Source organism: Gavialis gangeticus, unplaced genomic scaffold (assembly GCF_001723915.1).
Source record: "Gavialis gangeticus isolate Ggan-Ray unplaced genomic scaffold, GavGan_comp1, whole genome shotgun sequence".
NCBI lineage: Eukaryota > Metazoa > Chordata > Crocodylia > Gavialidae > Gavialis > Gavialis gangeticus.
In genome coordinates this window covers 61,668,846-61,687,081 of record NW_017729022.1, presented here as the reverse complement: position 1 = coordinate 61,687,081, position 18,236 = coordinate 61,668,846, and the positions used below count along the sequence as shown (strand labels likewise).

The window sequence follows — 18,236 nt, the reverse complement described above, 5'->3', positions numbered from 1 at the left end:
GACCTAGTCATAGAAGACCACCAGGTTGGGTTGACAGGACCTGCCTCGAATGAACCTATGTTGGTTGCCCTTAAGCATAGTCTCCCCTTCTGGCCCCTCATGGACGTGCGCCAGGATAATTTTCTCAAAAAGCTTACCCAGGACCGAGGTAAGACTAACTGGCCTATAGTTTCCTGGGTCCTCTTTCCTCCCTTTTTTGAAAATGGGAACCACATTGGCCCACTTCCAGTCCTCTGGCACCACACCAGAGTAGCACGAGTGCTCGTAAAGCCGTGCCGGGGTTCTGCAATGACCTCAGATAATTCCCTCAGCGCTCTGGGGTGGAGATCGTCCGGACCACCTGATTTAAATACATCCAGTCACTCCAGAAGTTCCCTGACTAGGTCCTCACTGACCCTAGGCCTGGGTGTGCCTCCCTTGGGTACTGTGGGGGTCCCAGTGGGGGGGGGTGTGATCCGGTCCCTGCTCAGAAAAGCGGAGGCAAAGAAATTGTTAAATAGGTTAGCTTTGCTGTCTGGTGCGATGACCAGATTTCCTAGCGTGTCCTGCAGAGGCCCCATGTTACCTGGCACCTTTTTTTTTACCCCCTATGTATTTAAAAAAGGACTTCTTGTCCTTGATCTGGGTAGCTAGTCCCAGTTCCATCTCCGCCTCGGCCTTCCTGGCCGTCCCCCTGCAGCCCCGAGCAACTGAGGTATAGTCCTCCCTGGTGATGGCCCCTCCCTTTCACTGGGTGTACGCCTCCTTTTTAGCTAGGAGATGTTCCCGGATGCCAGGCACGCCTTCCCAGTCTCCACCCTTTACATGTGGGAAAGTGGTCAAGGAGTGTTTGCACAAGGAGATATTTCACAGGCGGCTGCTTCTGCCTGTAGCAGATACAGCCTTGTCCCCCAGCCTCCCATCCCCCAAGCCTCTCTGTGAGGTTGGGTTGGGAGAGCAAGATGCCTTTCAGGGCCCACACCTGGCACTCATGAATATTTCATGCTTCTAGCTTTTCTTCCGCTTGAAGAGCAAACCTTTTCATATTTTACGCCCTGGAAGTCTGTTTGGTTGCCGAGTGTTGCTTCGTCAGTGCCCTCCCTCCCCGCTTGTTCTCGAGACTGCCCTGCCCCTCTTCCTTTCTCTTTTCAGGGAATGGCTCTTTTTCAAAGGCTGCCTCAGAAAAGGTCATTGTCCCTTTTCATATCCACTCCTCGCTGTGAGCCAGTGTGGCTTCTGCTCTGCCAATGGTAAAGGACAAATGAAGGTGTGGGGAGAGACAAGAGATGAGAGGGGGTTGAGTCAGGCAAGGGGAGAGCGCGAGACAGTCACAGGGAGAGAAGAAATGGAGAAAGAAAGAATAAAAACAAGGGGCACAGTGAGGGAAAAGTAAATAGGGAGGCTGACAGGGAAAAACCTGAAGGGAGAGTACAGGGAGCGGCAGGAGAGGAAGACATGGAAGAATCTGCTTTGTAAGACCTTCCAGAATTCACTGTGCAAGACTCTCCGGTGTGTCCTCAGACGTCAAACTAATTGTTGCCCTGACAAATTCTTCGCTTTCCTCATGGTCATACTGCACCCTCCCCGCCACCCCAATGAAGAAAGGCAGCCAGATTCCCCAGAGCTAGGACATTATTAAAACCAGATTTGAATGGAAAGAAAGTCACTGCTAGTGCTGTATGTGTCCACCTCTGGGTGACAGCTTTCTCATTGCTGCTACTTGTCTCCTCACTGCCTGTGACTACATGCAGTTCCTCCTCACACCCTGCCTTCTGCTGACCAGGAGCCCCACTTGGCTAGCTGTGATGACCCTACCCTTTAAATCTCCAGGGTGTCTAGTGAACCACCAACCTCCTGTCCTTAAGCCCTTCAGGGTTTTTTCCCTCTTTCTTTCAGGGCTTCTAGATACCTCTATACCTTCCTTTGAAAGGCCAGAGAGACAGTCATGTCCCCTACCTGCTGGCCAGATAGATCCTGCCAGCACATTGCAATGCCACTGCTCTTTGATTCTGGTCTGCCTGTTTTCTTCTTCAAAGGCCTTGAGGGGATGGTGGTAGAAAGCATTCATCAGTGGATTGGAAAATCAGGTCTTTCCGAATGGGGAAGGCTGGGGCCAAGGAGAGCAGGGAGCTAGAGCTGATCCCTGAAATCAACTGAGCAGGACCACTTTTCAAAGGGAGCCAGAGCCCTGAATTTAAATCAGGGCCAGGTATGAGATCAGTCCTGGGTGAACCAGACAAAGATCCCTAGCAGAAGCAGCTAGGTTTTGGCCTTTTGGGAGGTTCGTTTTTTTCACTGCTCTATTGATTCAGGCCCCAGTGGCCACTAAGCTTTCGCTCCCCAACAGTTTCAATCATAGCCTGCTCCACATCTAATGGGGTGCAAAGGAGTGAGGAAGTGACACAAGACAGCCTGGCCCTTTCCTGGCTTCAGGAGCAGTGTTGTGTGCAGACCCATCTAGGGTAGCAAATTCATAAGCCTGGTAGAGCTCAGACCAAAACACCAGTATGGGTTAGCACTAACTCTGAGGACAGAATCAATATGCCATGACAGTACATACCTGCTCCATTTTTGCAAGACATCAAAATGTACTAGCCCTCAGTAACAACCAGGCCTGCAGACTTGTGAGGTCAGCTGGCAGCAGGTGCAGTGTGATCATTCTGTAGGGGACATGGCTAAGAGACTGGCTATAATTATATACAGGCAGTGCAATAATGTAAGTAGCGGGTGAAAGAACTGAGGGTGCAATGATAATGAACTTGTATTTACATAGCACCTTTCAGCCAAATTAATTCTTAAGGATTTTGCAACTTTTACAAACTGAACAAACTTTACACATAGGAATCACCTTGTCCTGGGCTGAAAAGCAGCAGTGTCTGGGTAAAACACTTTATAGTGCAGAACATTTTAGGGCAGGAAATGAAATTTGAAATGAGGGAATCAACTCAGGGACATTAGGCAGATAGAATCATCCCGGTTGCCATTTAGTTGCAACAAGTTAAACCCTCTTGCCTTTGAAATAATTCCATTGGAGCTTGAATGAGGAAAACTGGCTGTGAAAGGAAATTCTATTTTATGGGAGATTTTGATATTTCTGAATTTTGGTTTCAGCCCAATTAAGAGTGAAAAAAAAATAATTCTCTGGGAAAGGAAAGAGAACCTAGTTCCCTGGGACACTGCCTGGCATGCTGCCTGGCATCACAGACATTGCAAGCCCTGCTGTCCCCATCCCAGAGGGAAGTCCATACAGCTGGCTGTGCTGGAGCCAGAGAACCTAGAAGCCTGGGCTCCCCGCAGCAGCCCATCATCACAGGCAAGATGTCAGGAGCTGAGGCAGATTTCCTTGGAAAAGGCAGGCAAGTGTTGAAACCCATCTATTTTCCCTCAGAACTCCAACTCAGTCTCACTGCCCCTGTGAAACACTTTGATTTTGCCAAATTGGCATATTCTGCCAAAGAAATTTTTCTTCTGAATATTTCTGCGCAACTCTAGTCAAGACCTCTGTCCTGTGTCTCATCTGGATGCAGCATGATCCCCATCACATCATGGCAGCGTATTGGTTTAGTACTGACTGGGCACATCTACACGTGTGCATTTACTGCGCAGTAAGCAAAATTACTGGTCACTATGGGTGCATGTATATGCATATACCTCTGTACTGTGCAGTAAAAATGGCAACTTACGCCAACTTGAGCATAAATTTGATACCTGCATCATGCAGGTAAAAAAATTTACGCCTGATTAGTTACTGCACAATGATGCACATGTAGACACCTTACTGCACAGTAACACTGTGTGTGTGGACTGACTTGGGACTAACTTTAGTCCCAAGTCAGAGCACACCCAGCATTCATGTGTTTTAATGCCTGCACATGCAGACGCCAGCCTATTCCTACTTACTGCCCAGTAAATTTAAGCAGGAGTAAATGCATGTGTAGACACACCCACTCAGTGGAAAGAGTCACTGGTGTAAGTAGGGCAGGGGGACCAAGGAAGCTACCCTGGGTAGTGATTTGGAAGGGAGGGATGCAGGGGAAAAATGCTGTCACTGCAGGCATTCAGTTGCATTGGTGACTCCCTGGTGACACTGCTGCCTCTGTGTTGTAGCTGGCTCAGGTGCTTGGCTGCATGGTTACACCTCTGGGAAGAGTCAGCCATGTGCTGAGTTACCTCCACAGCCTCCTACAATACCTGGGTTTCCCTTAAGGTCTCTCATAAAAGTACTGACCTAGTCTGGTTTCTGAGAGCTTATAAAATCACTGTTTGAGGCAGTGTTATTGCTGGAAGCGTGTTGCATTGATGTGTGGTGGTGGGCTTCCAAGAGAGATCGTACTATCTCCTGATTTGGAGGTCTTCAAGAGGAGGCTTGATAGACACCTGGCTGGGGTCATCTGACCTCAGTCCTCTTTCCTGCCAAGGGCAGGGGGTCAGACACGATGATCTGTTGTGGTCCCTTCTGACTCTACAGTCTGTGAATCTGAATCTATGAAACTGTTGGGTGGCAATGAGGAGGTTGCCCCAGAGACTGGGGAGGTCAGAGGGCCTGGCAGTGCACAGGGCACATGATGGTGAGGCTGTTAGGCTTTGTATTATTACAAATCAGGAAGCTGGCTGGGATAATGGTGTTGTCCATTATGCCCAGGCAAGAGGTTGGAGCTGTGACCTTGCATTAGTGAATTATGAATGCACAGGCTAGATGCTGAATAACTGGTGAATAATGACACATCTGGGCAGCCAGGAGGCTGAAGCTTTGTACCCACTGCAGATTGTTGTTCCTTAACTCTTGAAGAGGTGTATTTAGTCGCTGCCCCTTACCTTCTCTGTCTCATGCATAACCCACTGCTGTCTCACACCTAAATTCTCTCACATTGCCAGGACTGTGTATGCACACATGCAGTGCCAGCAATCTGGTATTAAATTTATCAAATATCACATCGTCCAGACCTTCCACTCCCTCCAGCAGTGGAACCAAAAGGAAAAGGACATTCACCAAAACATCTTCCTCAGGGCAACATAGGCCCCACAGATTGTGAGGCTGAAGTATACATTCTCCCACCTCCTCTGCGAATTCAGCATTTCTTAGCACATGCACACACTTCCTGCCCTTCTCCATACATGTGCAATATGCATCACTGCCTGCATACACCTACTCTCTTTTGTCATATAAATACACTCTTCCCTCCTTCTCCACCCCTACCATCTTAACCTTATGCACAATAAGCAAACATCCCCATGTGCAACAGGAGACACTGATCTGCCCCCACAAGCATAGGCACTAAGCCTGTATGCAATTGCACACCTCACAACCGAGTCCACTTTTCTCCTGCAGTGTGAACAGGACCTTGCAGGAATTTGAGACAGTGTAAAGTGCAACTTGATACGGTTAATTACTTGACAGTGGGCATAAAAAGGGGATTAACTGTGGCCTCAAGGGGCTGGCACTGAATCCTAATCTTATCTTTCCCTCCTCGTTCCCCTTCCAGCTGCCATCTGAAGTAATGAACTGGTTATAAATACCTAATTATCTAATTATATGCTGGCCTACATGGAGTGTCTTCCATGATGGAATTCCCTGGACCCTTGGAGAAGGGAGCCTCGGTGGAGGAGAGGGAGAAGGAAGTGGGGAGGGGGAAATGGAACCTGGCTGATGCTCAGAAGTATTTCTAAAATATTAGCATCCTTGGAGAACAGAGGAAACATAATTAATATAGCAGAGGATGAAGTTGGTCCCTTGTCCCTGTCAATTTGTCCCTTGGCTCTGTGAGCCAGTAAGGGAAAAAGAAATCCATAGAAATTCTTTGTGCAATAAGAAAAAAAAATGTTTTGAACTTTTGGCTCTGGTCAAAGGTGCTGTAGTGGTAGTCCTAGAGGACAAACCCTCTGTTTACATAGAGGACAGGCACTGCAGGGGTAGCAGCAGTGAAAGCCTCCCTCATGCTATGCCCTGCCACCAGTGTGCTTCAGCCCTGTCATGGAGGAGTCGCTAGAGAAAAAGGAGTTTGGTCTCCATATGGTCCCCTGATGAGACTGTCACTGAGAGGGCCAAATCATGCCAGTTATGACAAGGAATTTTTCTCTGTGTGTGATGTGGAGGCTTATCCCACTAGGCAAATTGGGTTCGGACCATTGATTCAATTCTCACAGGTCACTGTACAGCCGTCAAGCAGTTATGACTTTCAGTCCCTGCCGATCAAGGATGGTGGCATTAAGGTGTGCGTGTTTTAAAGCAGTGTTTTCACTCCATCACTCTTCTGCAGAAAAGGTAGAAGATGGAATATCAGATAAAATTGTGCTGGTGCCAAAAGCCACTTTGCCTTTTCTGTTTTGGAGCTGTAATGTGAGGCTTGGAATAGAAAGGATGCTGAACTATAATGACTTTTACTGGCCTATCAGCTGGGGCTGGGACCAAAGGGCAGTTCAGCAGTTCCAGCCTGATTTGGGCTATAATGAATTTCCAACCTGCTTCCCTTTTATTTTAATCTCTCTCTTTCCCCTCTCCCTTATCTCCATCTTGTCTCCTTTCTTCTTCCTCCCTCTTCTCCTCTCTCTTGCTCTCTGTTTTCCTTTTTTCTCTTTTCTCCTTCCCCCCCTTTCCTCCCTCCAGGCATGCGGATCCTAGTGAACTTGCTCCTGGACACCCTGCCAATGCTGGGGAATGTTCTGCTTCTCTGCTTCTTTGTCTTCTTCATCTTTGGCATCATTGGAGTGCAATTGTGGGCTGGTCTGCTCCGGAACCGCTGTTTCATGGAGGAAAACTTCACAATGTGAGTGAATGAGAAATGCTGTCTCCTTGTCCTGTCTGTGGGAGATGTCTTTTCCCTTCCCTGCCCCTTATTTCCTTCTGACCTCTATCACAAGAATTCCAGGGCATTAAAATGTCTAGACTGTACCTAGTTTTCCACCCTTCCCTGCCCCAGGCACAAAAGCTTCCATTTCTTTCCCAATAAACATGCACATACACAGTCTGAAAGCTAGATAAGCCTGCAGAAGGGACCTGGCAACATAGTGGTCTATTAAAGTATTATTCTTGAACCCCTGCTCTGCCACTCCCTCAGCTGGGATAGGCCAAGCAATCGTCATTTCTGAAATCCCTCAACTGTTTTTTCTACCTTGATTTTCATTGACCCAGCTTCAAGAGTCCTGGTCAAGTCATCTGCACAGTCAAGGGTCTGATCTTTTATCGCCTTGCATCTTGCATAATTATCTACACTGGTGCCCAAATGGGCTGAATTTTGCCCAGTTTGAAATGGGAAAGAGAACAAAAGTAGTTGTATGTCATCCTGGCAGCTCTGAGAATTCTGGGCCAACTGAGGACTGGCCCAGTCGTAGGCTTAAGTCCTGCCTGGCTGTCCTCAGCTTCAAGAGGTCTTTTCGCCTGCCAGGAGTAGCTGGAGTACAGATACCCCAGCCTTGCCTCCCTCCCCCTGGCCAAGGTCTTGCTGTAAAAAACACAGACGGTTCTGGCAGAAGCTCTGTACTGTTAAGGGATTCCCTTTGGTTAATGACTGAAAGGCAAGGATGAAGAGCTGTACTAGCACACATCTGCTGGCTCTGTGTTTGGAGACACAGCCATTTCATGTTTGAAAACTTGGATTCAGATTACAGGGCACTGGAAAGCTGTGAGAAAGCCCTGGGGTGCTGCAAATCAAGGCTGAGTTGCATTGGCAGAACTGTCTGGGCGAGACACCAGAACACAAATGTTGAAGACAAAGGATGGGCACTGTAATGGTACAAGAAACTGAATGAGATGATGTCTGGGGAAAGGCCGACAGAATCTCAGCTCTAGGCATGCATGGGCTTTGCAGCCACAGAGGAGGTCTCTGCTCCAGAGCACATGGCTTCGAGCGGGGGTGCTCGACCCCCAGCCTTTGGAACTGTGTCATCTGGCTTGTGGGGCCCCCCAAGGGTCCAGAAATTTGGTGGGGGGAAGGAAGGGGGTAAATGGAGAGTATATTCAGAGAGTATATAGAGCTCTGTTCACTTCCTTCACTGGGAAACTGAACTGGGAAAGCAGCTGACACTACTCACCCTGCATGGGGGAGCAAAGCACCAGTTGCAGACTGTAGTGATTCTACTAGCCTCCTTGTTGACTTTGCAGCTTTGCCAAGTCTTCAACTGATCTCGGGCTTTAAAGTATCTTAATCACCTTAAACTAATCTAAGGCCTTACATCAGTTTAAACTGCTTAAAGAGCTAAAGCTCTAGATGAATTTAAACTGATTAATGTTAAGGCCTTAGATCACCTTAAACTGAAAACAAAATTGTTAAAACATGATTTAGGGGAGAAAATGAGACTGGAAGGCTGACGAGAGGATGGCAGCTACTTGAGGCTGTTTAAAACTGTGCTTTTATGAGGGAAAATGCATGGTTAGGACCTGATTTTTCTTTTGGGTACCTGAGAAGGGAAATGGGACTATAACCTGCTAGATTATCATGTGTTAGCTAATTTTTGGCTGACCATTCCCACCCTGGTCTAAAACACTTGGTTTCTCAATGATATTAATATTAATTTAGCTGTGTATTTATTAGATTTATTTGCTGCTCTTGCCCACAAAGGCTCAGGGAAGCTTACAAGAGGAAAAATAACTGTATAAAAGCAGGCAGGGTATAACATGAGAATGTAACACACAAACTCCTTAAATGATATCTCAACTTAGGTTAGCTTGCTAAATGCCTGCCCAAATGAGATCTTACAGTGCTTCTGGAATATGTCCAGGCCCAGGTTCTGGAAGGCCTTGGAGCGACCTCCTATGTGTTTTTGCCAGGCAAACATGATGCACTCATGGGACTTGCAGGAGTTTGCTCTTAGTTGACCTTAAGGAGCAGGACAGAACAAAAGGAAGAAATTGGTCCCTTAGGTAAGTAGGGTGCAAACTGTTTAATGTCCATTATATCAAAGAACGATTATATTTTTCACATTGAAAGAGTGGTACGGTTATTGTCTCAGGACTTATTGTACTAGACCCTTTGATTTCCACACAAAAATGTTTGCATCCAATATGTATATGCACATATATGCCTTTATATATTAGTGCCTTTCAGCTGCAGACCAAGAGGCTTTTCATTTTTCTTTTTTTTCTCAACACCTTACACCACTCCATGGTATTTAATAAAAAATACCACCTATATTAACGCAATACCTATTGCAGCACACCAAAAACTGAAGAAGACCATGTTAAGTTTGAATGAAAAATCACAGATTTCTTGTTCGTATCTTATTGTAAGTTTGTCAAGTGCAGATGTATTTTGAAGGTTGTGGAAAAAATGGTATTCTTTAATAAATAATATGTGAACTTGGAATTAACTCCCTTCTTTTGGTACAGTTTTAAATTTGCATTTCTTGAGTTTTGAGAGCTCAACTGCAATTTTATGTTTGTATTAACTGGGGGGTTGGGCAATGCAAAGAAGTTTACGGCCAAACGTTGCAAGACGCATCTATTTATAGTTCCATACATGGGTACATCACAACATGGCTCGATGCCATTTTCTTTATATGGTATTCAGCATGGACTTTGATACCAACTAAGTAGATGATCTGAATGCACATATTTTCCTTTGGCAGATGTAAAGCTTCTTTACTATCCCTCAGGGATGGTGGATGGTAGAATTCTGCTTAAGACCATGAAGTCTAACCCCAAACAGGGCTCTACAAAATTGGGGACCAACTCACAAAGCTATTATTTTCCAGCCAGCCTCCTTCAAAATACATCTATAGGTCATTTATTCAACACATTTCTTGCACCAAAGTGGCAGCTTCTAGTTCCTCAAATGTCACTATAGTGAACATTTGTCACAGTAACTTCATCAGTTTGTTTTTCATCCTCTTAGACAAGGCGACATTGTCTTACCCCCGTATTACCAACCCGAGGAGGATGATGAGATGCCCTTCATCTGCTCACTGTCAGGAGACAATGGCATCATGGGGTGTCATGAGATCCCACCACTGAAGGAGAGGGGCCACGAGTGCTGTTTGGACAAAGATGACTACTATTACTACAACTCTGTCCGGCAGGAGTTCAATGTCAGTGGCATGTGCGTCAACTGGAACCAGTACTACAATGTTTGCCGCACAGGCAATACCAACCCACACAAAGGCGCCATCAATTTTGACAATATTGGCTATGCCTGGATTGTTATATTTCAGGTGAGAGAAGATTAGCTTCCCAGCTGGGATCCAGGTCTTTGTCCAATTCCTTTTTCAGCCATATGGTGCTCTCTCACCATCACACTGAAATGAGTTAGGTGCTGTTATAACTACAATGACCTGGCTGGAAAAGGAGCCTGTATGTGTAATCCATGTTAAGGTTGTAGAAACACATTCCAGATGGGATCTGGAATCCAGATCTGTTTTTTCTCCACCTCATTTCTGAGGCTGTACCCAGAATCCAATTCAGGAGGCACAGAAATCCATTCTGAGTTCTTCTACCTTCACTTTGTTTCAGGGAAATGAAGTAGTTGAATGAATATCTATATGGGTAACTAGTATAATCTCACAGGATTTGGTAGCATGCCTTCTTCACCTAAAAGAATCATGCTTATATCCTGGATTGGAAGTTTTTCAGCTTTCCTGTATTTTATTTATGACCTTCTGCTCATCAGCATCAGCTGTGCCATGTAGAGGGATGTGGTACTCCTGGATTCATTCTTGTCTCTCTCGCTTTCTCCTTTCTTTGCAGGTGATCACACTGGAAGGGTGGGTGGAGATTATGTATTATGTGATGGATGCTCATTCATTCTACAACTTTATCTACTTTATCTTGCTGATAATCGTAAGTATGAAGTGACTTCTCATGCTGGTGAATTCCTATCTTATAACCTAGGCTCAGAGTGTCCCAGCTTTCTGTATCAAGGCTTCTGAGAGAGACCATGTATTTTATATAAACAAAGGATGCTGGGTAGGAAAGGACTGTACTGTCCTTTATTCCAGGTTCCTCAGGGATTCAGTTTCTGAAGGTTGTATCCAGGATCCTTGCCAGTCGTACACAAATACAGATCAGGTTCATCTCTTCCTCCTAGGGTGTGTCTACACATGCCCCTACAATGCTGTTGTTACCACACTATTTTTAGTACTTCCAAAAGGAAGTACTAAATGACGGTGCAGTAAGAGCCCATATTGCCCTGTGCCAGTGGCACATGGTTATTTTTAGCCACTATATCATCATAGCAATGTACTATAACAAGGGTGTACATTGCTATGGTGACATAGCTGCAGCATCATGGTTTGTGCCTACCAGTGCTAAGTCACTGTAGCGCATTGCTATGGCGATGTAGCATCACATGTAGACACACCCCTAGAGGAGTACACCCAATATATATTCTTTGGGACCTGGAAGTCCAGTTTAGGATTTTATTCTCTTCCCAAAGATCTCTACCTAGAGTCTGTTCCAAGGGCCCCAAAATCCATTTTGGTTTCTTCTCCTTAGCACTACATCTAGGTTCTATTCCAAGCACAGATAAATGCATTTCCCCCTCTCCCTCCTCTTTATACATATGCCAGTCCTGAGTAGCCCATTTTCATGATTTGTCTTGCAGTAGTGCCCAGAGACCTGAATTATGAGCAGGGGCCAAATATTTTGAATGACATACACACCTGAAATGGAAAACAGTCTCTGCCCCAAAGATCTAACAACATCACCTGGGCCAGTGCAGACAGGTGGGTGTAGTACTCAGTGGATGAGGCAAAGGAGGAAGAGAAGTGGGATAGTAATAGGAAGAAAAGGTTTTATGTTACTTAAGCACACAGTTTACAGGCTGAATTGCCTATTGTGAATGTTTATTTTTGTTTTGAATAAAATAAGTGAGGAGAGGTATGAATGAATCACTAAGAGGCTGGAGCTGGTTTCTTTTCAGCTACAGAAACTCTATCTAGATATCAATACCATACTCAGCACTACACTGCTTGTGCATCTGGATTCCAAGTTTCTTCTTGTTATCAAGAAGACAGAGGTGGTTAGTCATGTTATTCTGAAGTCAGGCAAAAGGTATGGCAGTTCGGAGACACATGAGCATTTGTAGACCACAGCCTACTTTGTCACATGCTACAACATGCCCTGCCTTCTGCCTCGTTTCTAAGTTACTGCCCACATGGAGGATGATGAGGAGGAGACAAAAAGAGAATATGTGAGGACTAATGAAAAGGAAAGAGAAGGGAATATTTTTAAAAGCAGCTAGACAGTCATGATTGAAGAGCTTCATTGTGGCTGACACCTGAATGGGTTCTTTTGCCTTAGCTCGATTTTAGTTGACAGAAACAAAAGGCTGAGATGTGGTCTATCAGTCTCATCAAACTTACAAGCTTTTTTTTTAATTATAGAGGCAAGATTCCTTTACATGGTGAGGCAGCCTCCCCCACTTCTCATGAAAAGCACTCTGCTTCAGCCTCAGTCCTTATTGGTGGAAGTCCACTATTATTGCAGCTAGAGTTGTTTTATCTGAAACTGGTACAAGACCTAGCCTACAGATGTTCAGCCCCAAAAGCAAACCAATTAGCCAGTGCTTTTGATGCACTTAGTAGATGCTTTCATTACTTCCAATTTATTCATTCGCCTCTCTCCCCTCACCTCCTGAAGTAGACATATTTGACTGGACCAACCTCCATTTTCACTTAAGCAGTACCATTGGGGTATCCCAGCTTGTACAATGTAAGTAGGGACAGAATTTAATGTCACGCTGTTATACACAGAAGTTGGCAGGAATTGCACGGTACCTTCATGAAGGCAGCATTTAGCCTTTTAAATATGCATGTGTAAGAAGGGGCGAGCTTCTTCCCCTTAAATTCGAGTAGTCCCAAATTGCATATTGGATACTAAAGGTGAACATTCAGTCAGATGGAGCATCTTCTTAATTCAAGATCAACTCACATCAACTCACAAGATCAACTTCTGATTTCAGTGTTGTCTCTGAATTTTCACAGTCATCTGAAAACCCTCAATTAAACACTCATCTTGAGATTTTACAGCTGAGTGTCGGTGACATTTCTAGACACACCCTATTCATTTGCAGATGATGCTTAATGTTATTTCTGTCAGCCATTGCAAGAGATGAACCATGAGTTAGACTGTAAACTGCTCCAAGCACAGACCATAGGCCGAATTATTTCTAGGTTAACTCCTTTGCCTTCTGTGAAATTACACCACAGATGCACTCGATCCCATAGCTTATTTAATGCCAAATACTTATTTACAGGAAGCAGTCCCAGCACACCACTCTTTTGGGGTCTTCTTTATTGAGACCTCACCAAATACAGTTCTGACCTTTTCAGGTTCAAACCATTCCTTTCTGGGGCTTCAGACCATCACCATCTTTTGGTTCTTTCCAATCAGGGTTGTTCTACTAGTCCCGCAGCAGCCTTTGGGTCTTTCCCTGAAGTTCTCTTCCAAGCCTGGATCCTTGGTTTCAAGCTCTTAATTAAAGTCTCTGTAACTTCCTTTCCTGGAGCTGTGTTTTAATCCAGACTGGCTTCCCCAGCCATACTGTAGACTGAAAGTTCTCAAGTCTCCTACTTAACGGGGTCAAGATCTCTCCTTGTTAATCGTTAGCAGGCAGAGGACCCATTCCCATCCTAGTTTGGTAATGCTTCTCAGAACTACCTGTTCTTAAAGGGGCACAGCAATGTCTGGCTTCAGCCCCACAATGTCCATAAAAGGGATAGACCAGTGCACCATTCACACTCAGTAAAGAATGAGTATCAGCTTCCAAGCCCAAAGCCTGAAGGGCAATGTGAAGGTGGACCTGCCAGTTCTCTTAGGAATTCAACAAGCATATTGTTTGCATTTAATGACTTTCACTGAATGGTTCCTGAACAGGTGATCTGGTAGCCACATCTAGTCCTTCTTCGTCTTCCTTTTTCTCACAGTCTTGGATGAGATCATGAAGAATGGGTTGACTTGAGGGACAGGATTAAGGAGCAGAAAATATCAGTTATACTCATGAGTCTCATTTTACTTCTTTGTCCGTAAGTTCCTCCCTCTGCAAACTGGAGCCTCCCTCCTGACCCAGGAATATTGTAGGTTTTTATCAGTTTAAGTCTGTGGGATGCCTGGATACCACAGGAATGGGTGTCATTAAAATGCTACTAAAAAAATATTCCCAGCTCCCAAACTTCCACTTCGGTTCATTCAGTGTGGGAGGGGGGAGACAATGAGGATGGAAAAATGTAAGGGTGTGTGTGTTTGTGTGTCAGAGAGGAACACATCTGCAAAAGGCTTGGAGTCATCACTGAAAACATGACGAAGACATGGACTATGCAGAATTTTTGGGGAGTAAGGGGCAAAGGGCTCTAAACCACATAACCGTTTTCTTTTTTCTTTCTTTCTTTTTCTTTCCCCCCTGAAACGCCACATAAAGAACCTGAAGGGCAGATGGGCTGGCATGAGGGAGAGAAGGACTATATAAATTAAGATGAACAGATTTAGAACAGCTTTGAAGGGCACTAGGGGAAAACAAAAAGCTCTTTATTTTGAAGCGGCATATTGTCCTAACACTGAATCTGGCAGGGAGCAGCTTCATTTTTCAAAGGCTTATTTAAATACTAGCACATACATCTCCCCTTTGAAATATTAAAAGCCACTGTATTGAATCTCATGATGAAGCCACTAGGCACCTGTGTGTATATGTGTGAGAGAGAGAGTAGGTGGGAGGGGTGAAGAGGCACGTGGGATGGACCTGAGGGATACCAGCTATTTTAGTAGGCAAAGTTACACTTGGACCCTCCTGAAAATCTGTCTCTATGTCTTCCTTTTCAGGTACAGGGAGGTGGTGGAGTTGACACAGGAGCTTTCTCCTTTGCCTACTCTTTGCACCTCCCTCTCTCATAAAGGGTTGCATTTTTACAGCTTAGCAAGATGAGCTGAGATACAGGATGGGGAAGCAGCCACAGGATGAGAGCTACCATCTCAAGAAGGAAAGGCTAAAGCTGATTCAGTTTTTTTGTTAGTGGTCCTAAATCCAATTATGGAAACTGCACTGCTGCTACTTTCTTAATAGTATTCCAGCCCAAGTTTTTCCCTTGCTCTAAGAAAGTTGCCCCCACGCATGGCCCAGAGGGCAAAGGCACCCAGTTCCATTTTTTATTTGTTTCTTTGGGACTCCTTGTCTCCACAGTCCTTTTTAGGGTCCATCAGAACCTACTTCTGTCGTCTCCACAGGTAGCACCTAAACTCCACTCCAGAAAAGCATGGAAAGCCTGTCACCGTTCAGAAAGAAAGCTGTCCTTTTTATCACTCTTATTCTGCAGTTTACAGCTCCATTGAGAGCAGTTGCCATCCATGTTGGAACAACTTTCAAAAAAATGTTATAAGCGGGCTTCAAAATCCCTCACGTGGACCAGGCTTGCATTCTTATTGAATCCCTGCCCCACCCCTGTTGATCTTCTAATGCAGATTCCACACATTTAATAATACTTAGCAGCACTATAGTGATTTTTCTGCAAAGATATTTGAGGATTAAGCATTGTTGTCTCCATTTTATGGATGGGCAAACCAAGGCACCGATAACTTAGAGGAGACAAGTCATGGAATGAAGTAGGGCAGGTGCCCTTTTTGCTTTTGAGGGCAGTGGTTTTCAATCTGTAGTCTGTGGACCCCTGGGGGTCTGCAGACTATGTCTAAGGGGTCTGCAAAAGATGACTATGAGCAATTAAAAGTATGTGAATACCCACACTTACAATTCAAAGGGGTCCATACTTCCATTCAAAATTTCCAAAAGGGACTGCGCTTCCATTTGAAATTTTTTAGGGATCCACAAATGAAAAAAAGTTGAAAACCACTGTTCTAGAGGATGGGTAATGAAAGTCTGAAAGAATATTTAAAAAGGGGAAGGGAGGAAGTTCATCTCAGTTTAGTGCCTTGATACTGGCCCAGGTGGTAAAAATCACATCAAGTGAGTTGTTCTCAGGCAGCTAGGTATGGTTTTCCCGGAGAACTGCAGCCCCACCTATTTGGACAGAATCTCAGTTCTCTTTTTCCTTTCCCCTGTCTTCCTCCTGTTTTATTTTCCTTTTCCACTTTCCTTTTCATCTCTTTTTTCCCTACTTCCTACCATTGTTGTTCCTTCCTGCTCCTCCTTGTCTGGTCCTAGGTTGGCTCCTTTTTCATGATTAACCTATGCCTCGTGGTCATAGCCACACAGTTCTCTGAGACCAAGCAGCGGGAGCACCAGCTCATGCAGGAGCAGCGAGCACGGTATCTGTCCTCCAGCACTGTGGCCAGCTACATGGAGCCAGGTGACTGCTATGAGGAAATCTTCCAGTACATCTGCCACATTGTGCGCAAAGCCAAACGCCGCACCCTCAGCCTCTACAACAACCTGCAGAACCGACGCCAGGGCCGGATGGAGCCAGGCAACATGAAGCCAGACATGAATGGGAAAGGACAGAGATGCTACAGTAAGAATTCTGTGGGGAAAGCTGGAAATATGACAGCAGCTAGGAGTTTTGTCATGTACCAACCTGCCAAAGGGCATGTGTTCCTAGAACACAAAATTCAGAGTTAATATTGTCACCAGGATCCCAAGGAGAAACAGCAGTAGGTGTCACCAACAGGAATTTCATTCATTGGACAAGCTGTAAGGGAAGCCCAGGTCTAAAGTTTCAAGGGCGGTTGCTTAACAGGACTGAAAGGTATCAACAGAGGCATGTGGAGGGCTCTGGTACATCTGAGTATTTGGTACTCTAGGGTGAAGGGGAATTAGCAGAAAGTGTGGGGAGAGGGTTGAAGTGTATGAGGAGATCCTGTAGGACCTCAGGATAAAGCTCAAAGTGGGTACAATGGATCAGAGTTGAGAAGGTTTGGCAATTTATTGAGGGTGGTTTCAGTAGGAAAGAGGTGCTGAAGAACACAGTTTTGAGATGTATTAGCATAACTTTGAGGGGTGGGGAACTTGCTTAATTTTTAAAAGGTGAGAAAGCAAGTTTTTTTCATGTGTGCGATCAGACATGAGGTACAATTCTATAATTTCAGTTGAGGTTCTGGCCTCGAAAGTGACTGTACAAATGGCTCAGTGGGGTTGTGTGCGCTAATTGCTTCTCAGTGGCTTCCAGATGACATGTGGCCAATTTACAAGTGAAAGGATAGATTTTCTAACTGTCAGCCTTGCAAACTCAGCCTTTTGCTTTTGCACATCTTACTCACTAACAAAGATCCTGCAACTGGCACTTTGATGCCAAAGCTAGGTTAGATGCCAGCTCACTCTCCCTTTGGTGTGCTGGCACTCCAGGGCTAACAGGAGGAAAAAGATATAAAACCCTGGTTTTGTCATGAAAGCCAACAGATCTGATTTGATAGAGGGTGGTAGGTAAGACTATGTTATTTTCAGTCTCTTTTCTGGCTCTTTAAGATACTTTCAAAACTCAGGTATCTAAATGAGAGAGCACAGTTCAGCATTTGGGTTCTCAATGAGCACTCAAAGATTTTAAGGCCAGAAGGAACTGCTGTGATCATTTTGTCTGACCTTCTGGGTAGCACAGGCTGCCAAATTTCATCCTGTGATGCCTGCACTGGAAGAAATAATTCTTCCTTACTATGTAAGTGAAGACCATTGAGCCTAATCACTTTTAGCTGAAGTACAGCATATATTTTACAAAGGCATCCAATCTCAATGTAAAGACCTCAAATGATGATGAATTTACCACTTCCCTTGATGGACTGTTCCATTCTCCCTCAATGTTAAAAATCATAGCTATCTTAGGCACCTATTTAAAGTCCCAGATGTAAAGCTGGTACCTTGATTTGAAGCCTCATTTGGAAATTTGACCCTGCTTCTTTACATTTAATCCTTTCTTTTCCTAGGACATTGTCAGAAACACAACTCTCTTGACTACACTCCTCAGGCCCTTGTCCAGCCCATTGCCGTGACACTGACTTCTGACCCCAACAACTGCCCAAGATGCCACAGAGTACAGCGTGAAGCAGCCCGGAGGCTCTCCATCCTTGACAGTGCTGACTCAGACCAGGAGGATGGAGGGGCCGGTGAAGAGGAGGGAGAAGGAAGCAGGGAAAGCAATGGTGTTGCTGAGCTGGAGAAAGAGGAAGAGGAGGGGGAAGAGGGCAAACCGATGAGGCTGTGTAGTGACATGTGGCAGGAAGTGAGAGTCAAACTGAGAGGGATTGTGGAGAGCAAGTATTTCAACCGTGGGATCATGATAGCGATCCTGGTGAACACCATCAGCATGGGCATTGAGCACCATGAACAGGTAACAGCCCTGGGGAGAACTGGGAATCTGAATTCAGTGTGCCAGCTGGGGGTGGGAATGGACAATGA

The 18,236-nt window shown here is 45.2% G+C and overlaps 1 protein-coding gene across 1 annotated transcript in view; it reads left to right on the top strand.

Moving 5' to 3' along the window:
• Window positions 1-6,589: 6,589 nt before the first annotated feature.
• LOC109295979 (voltage-dependent T-type calcium channel subunit alpha-1I-like) overlaps window positions 6,590-18,236 on the top strand; it is a 68,760-nt gene continuing 57,113 nt past the window's right edge. The window contains exons 1-5 of the mRNA XM_019515159.1: window positions 6,590-6,743; window positions 9,807-10,122; window positions 10,655-10,747; window positions 16,056-16,362; window positions 17,765-18,168. Coding sequence (XP_019370704.1) covers window positions 6,625-6,743; window positions 9,807-10,122; window positions 10,655-10,747; window positions 16,056-16,362; window positions 17,765-18,168 — 1,239 coding nt within the window. The 5' untranslated portion in view covers window positions 6,590-6,624. The remainder of the gene's footprint in view (window positions 6,744-9,806; window positions 10,123-10,654; window positions 10,748-16,055; window positions 16,363-17,764; window positions 18,169-18,236) is intronic.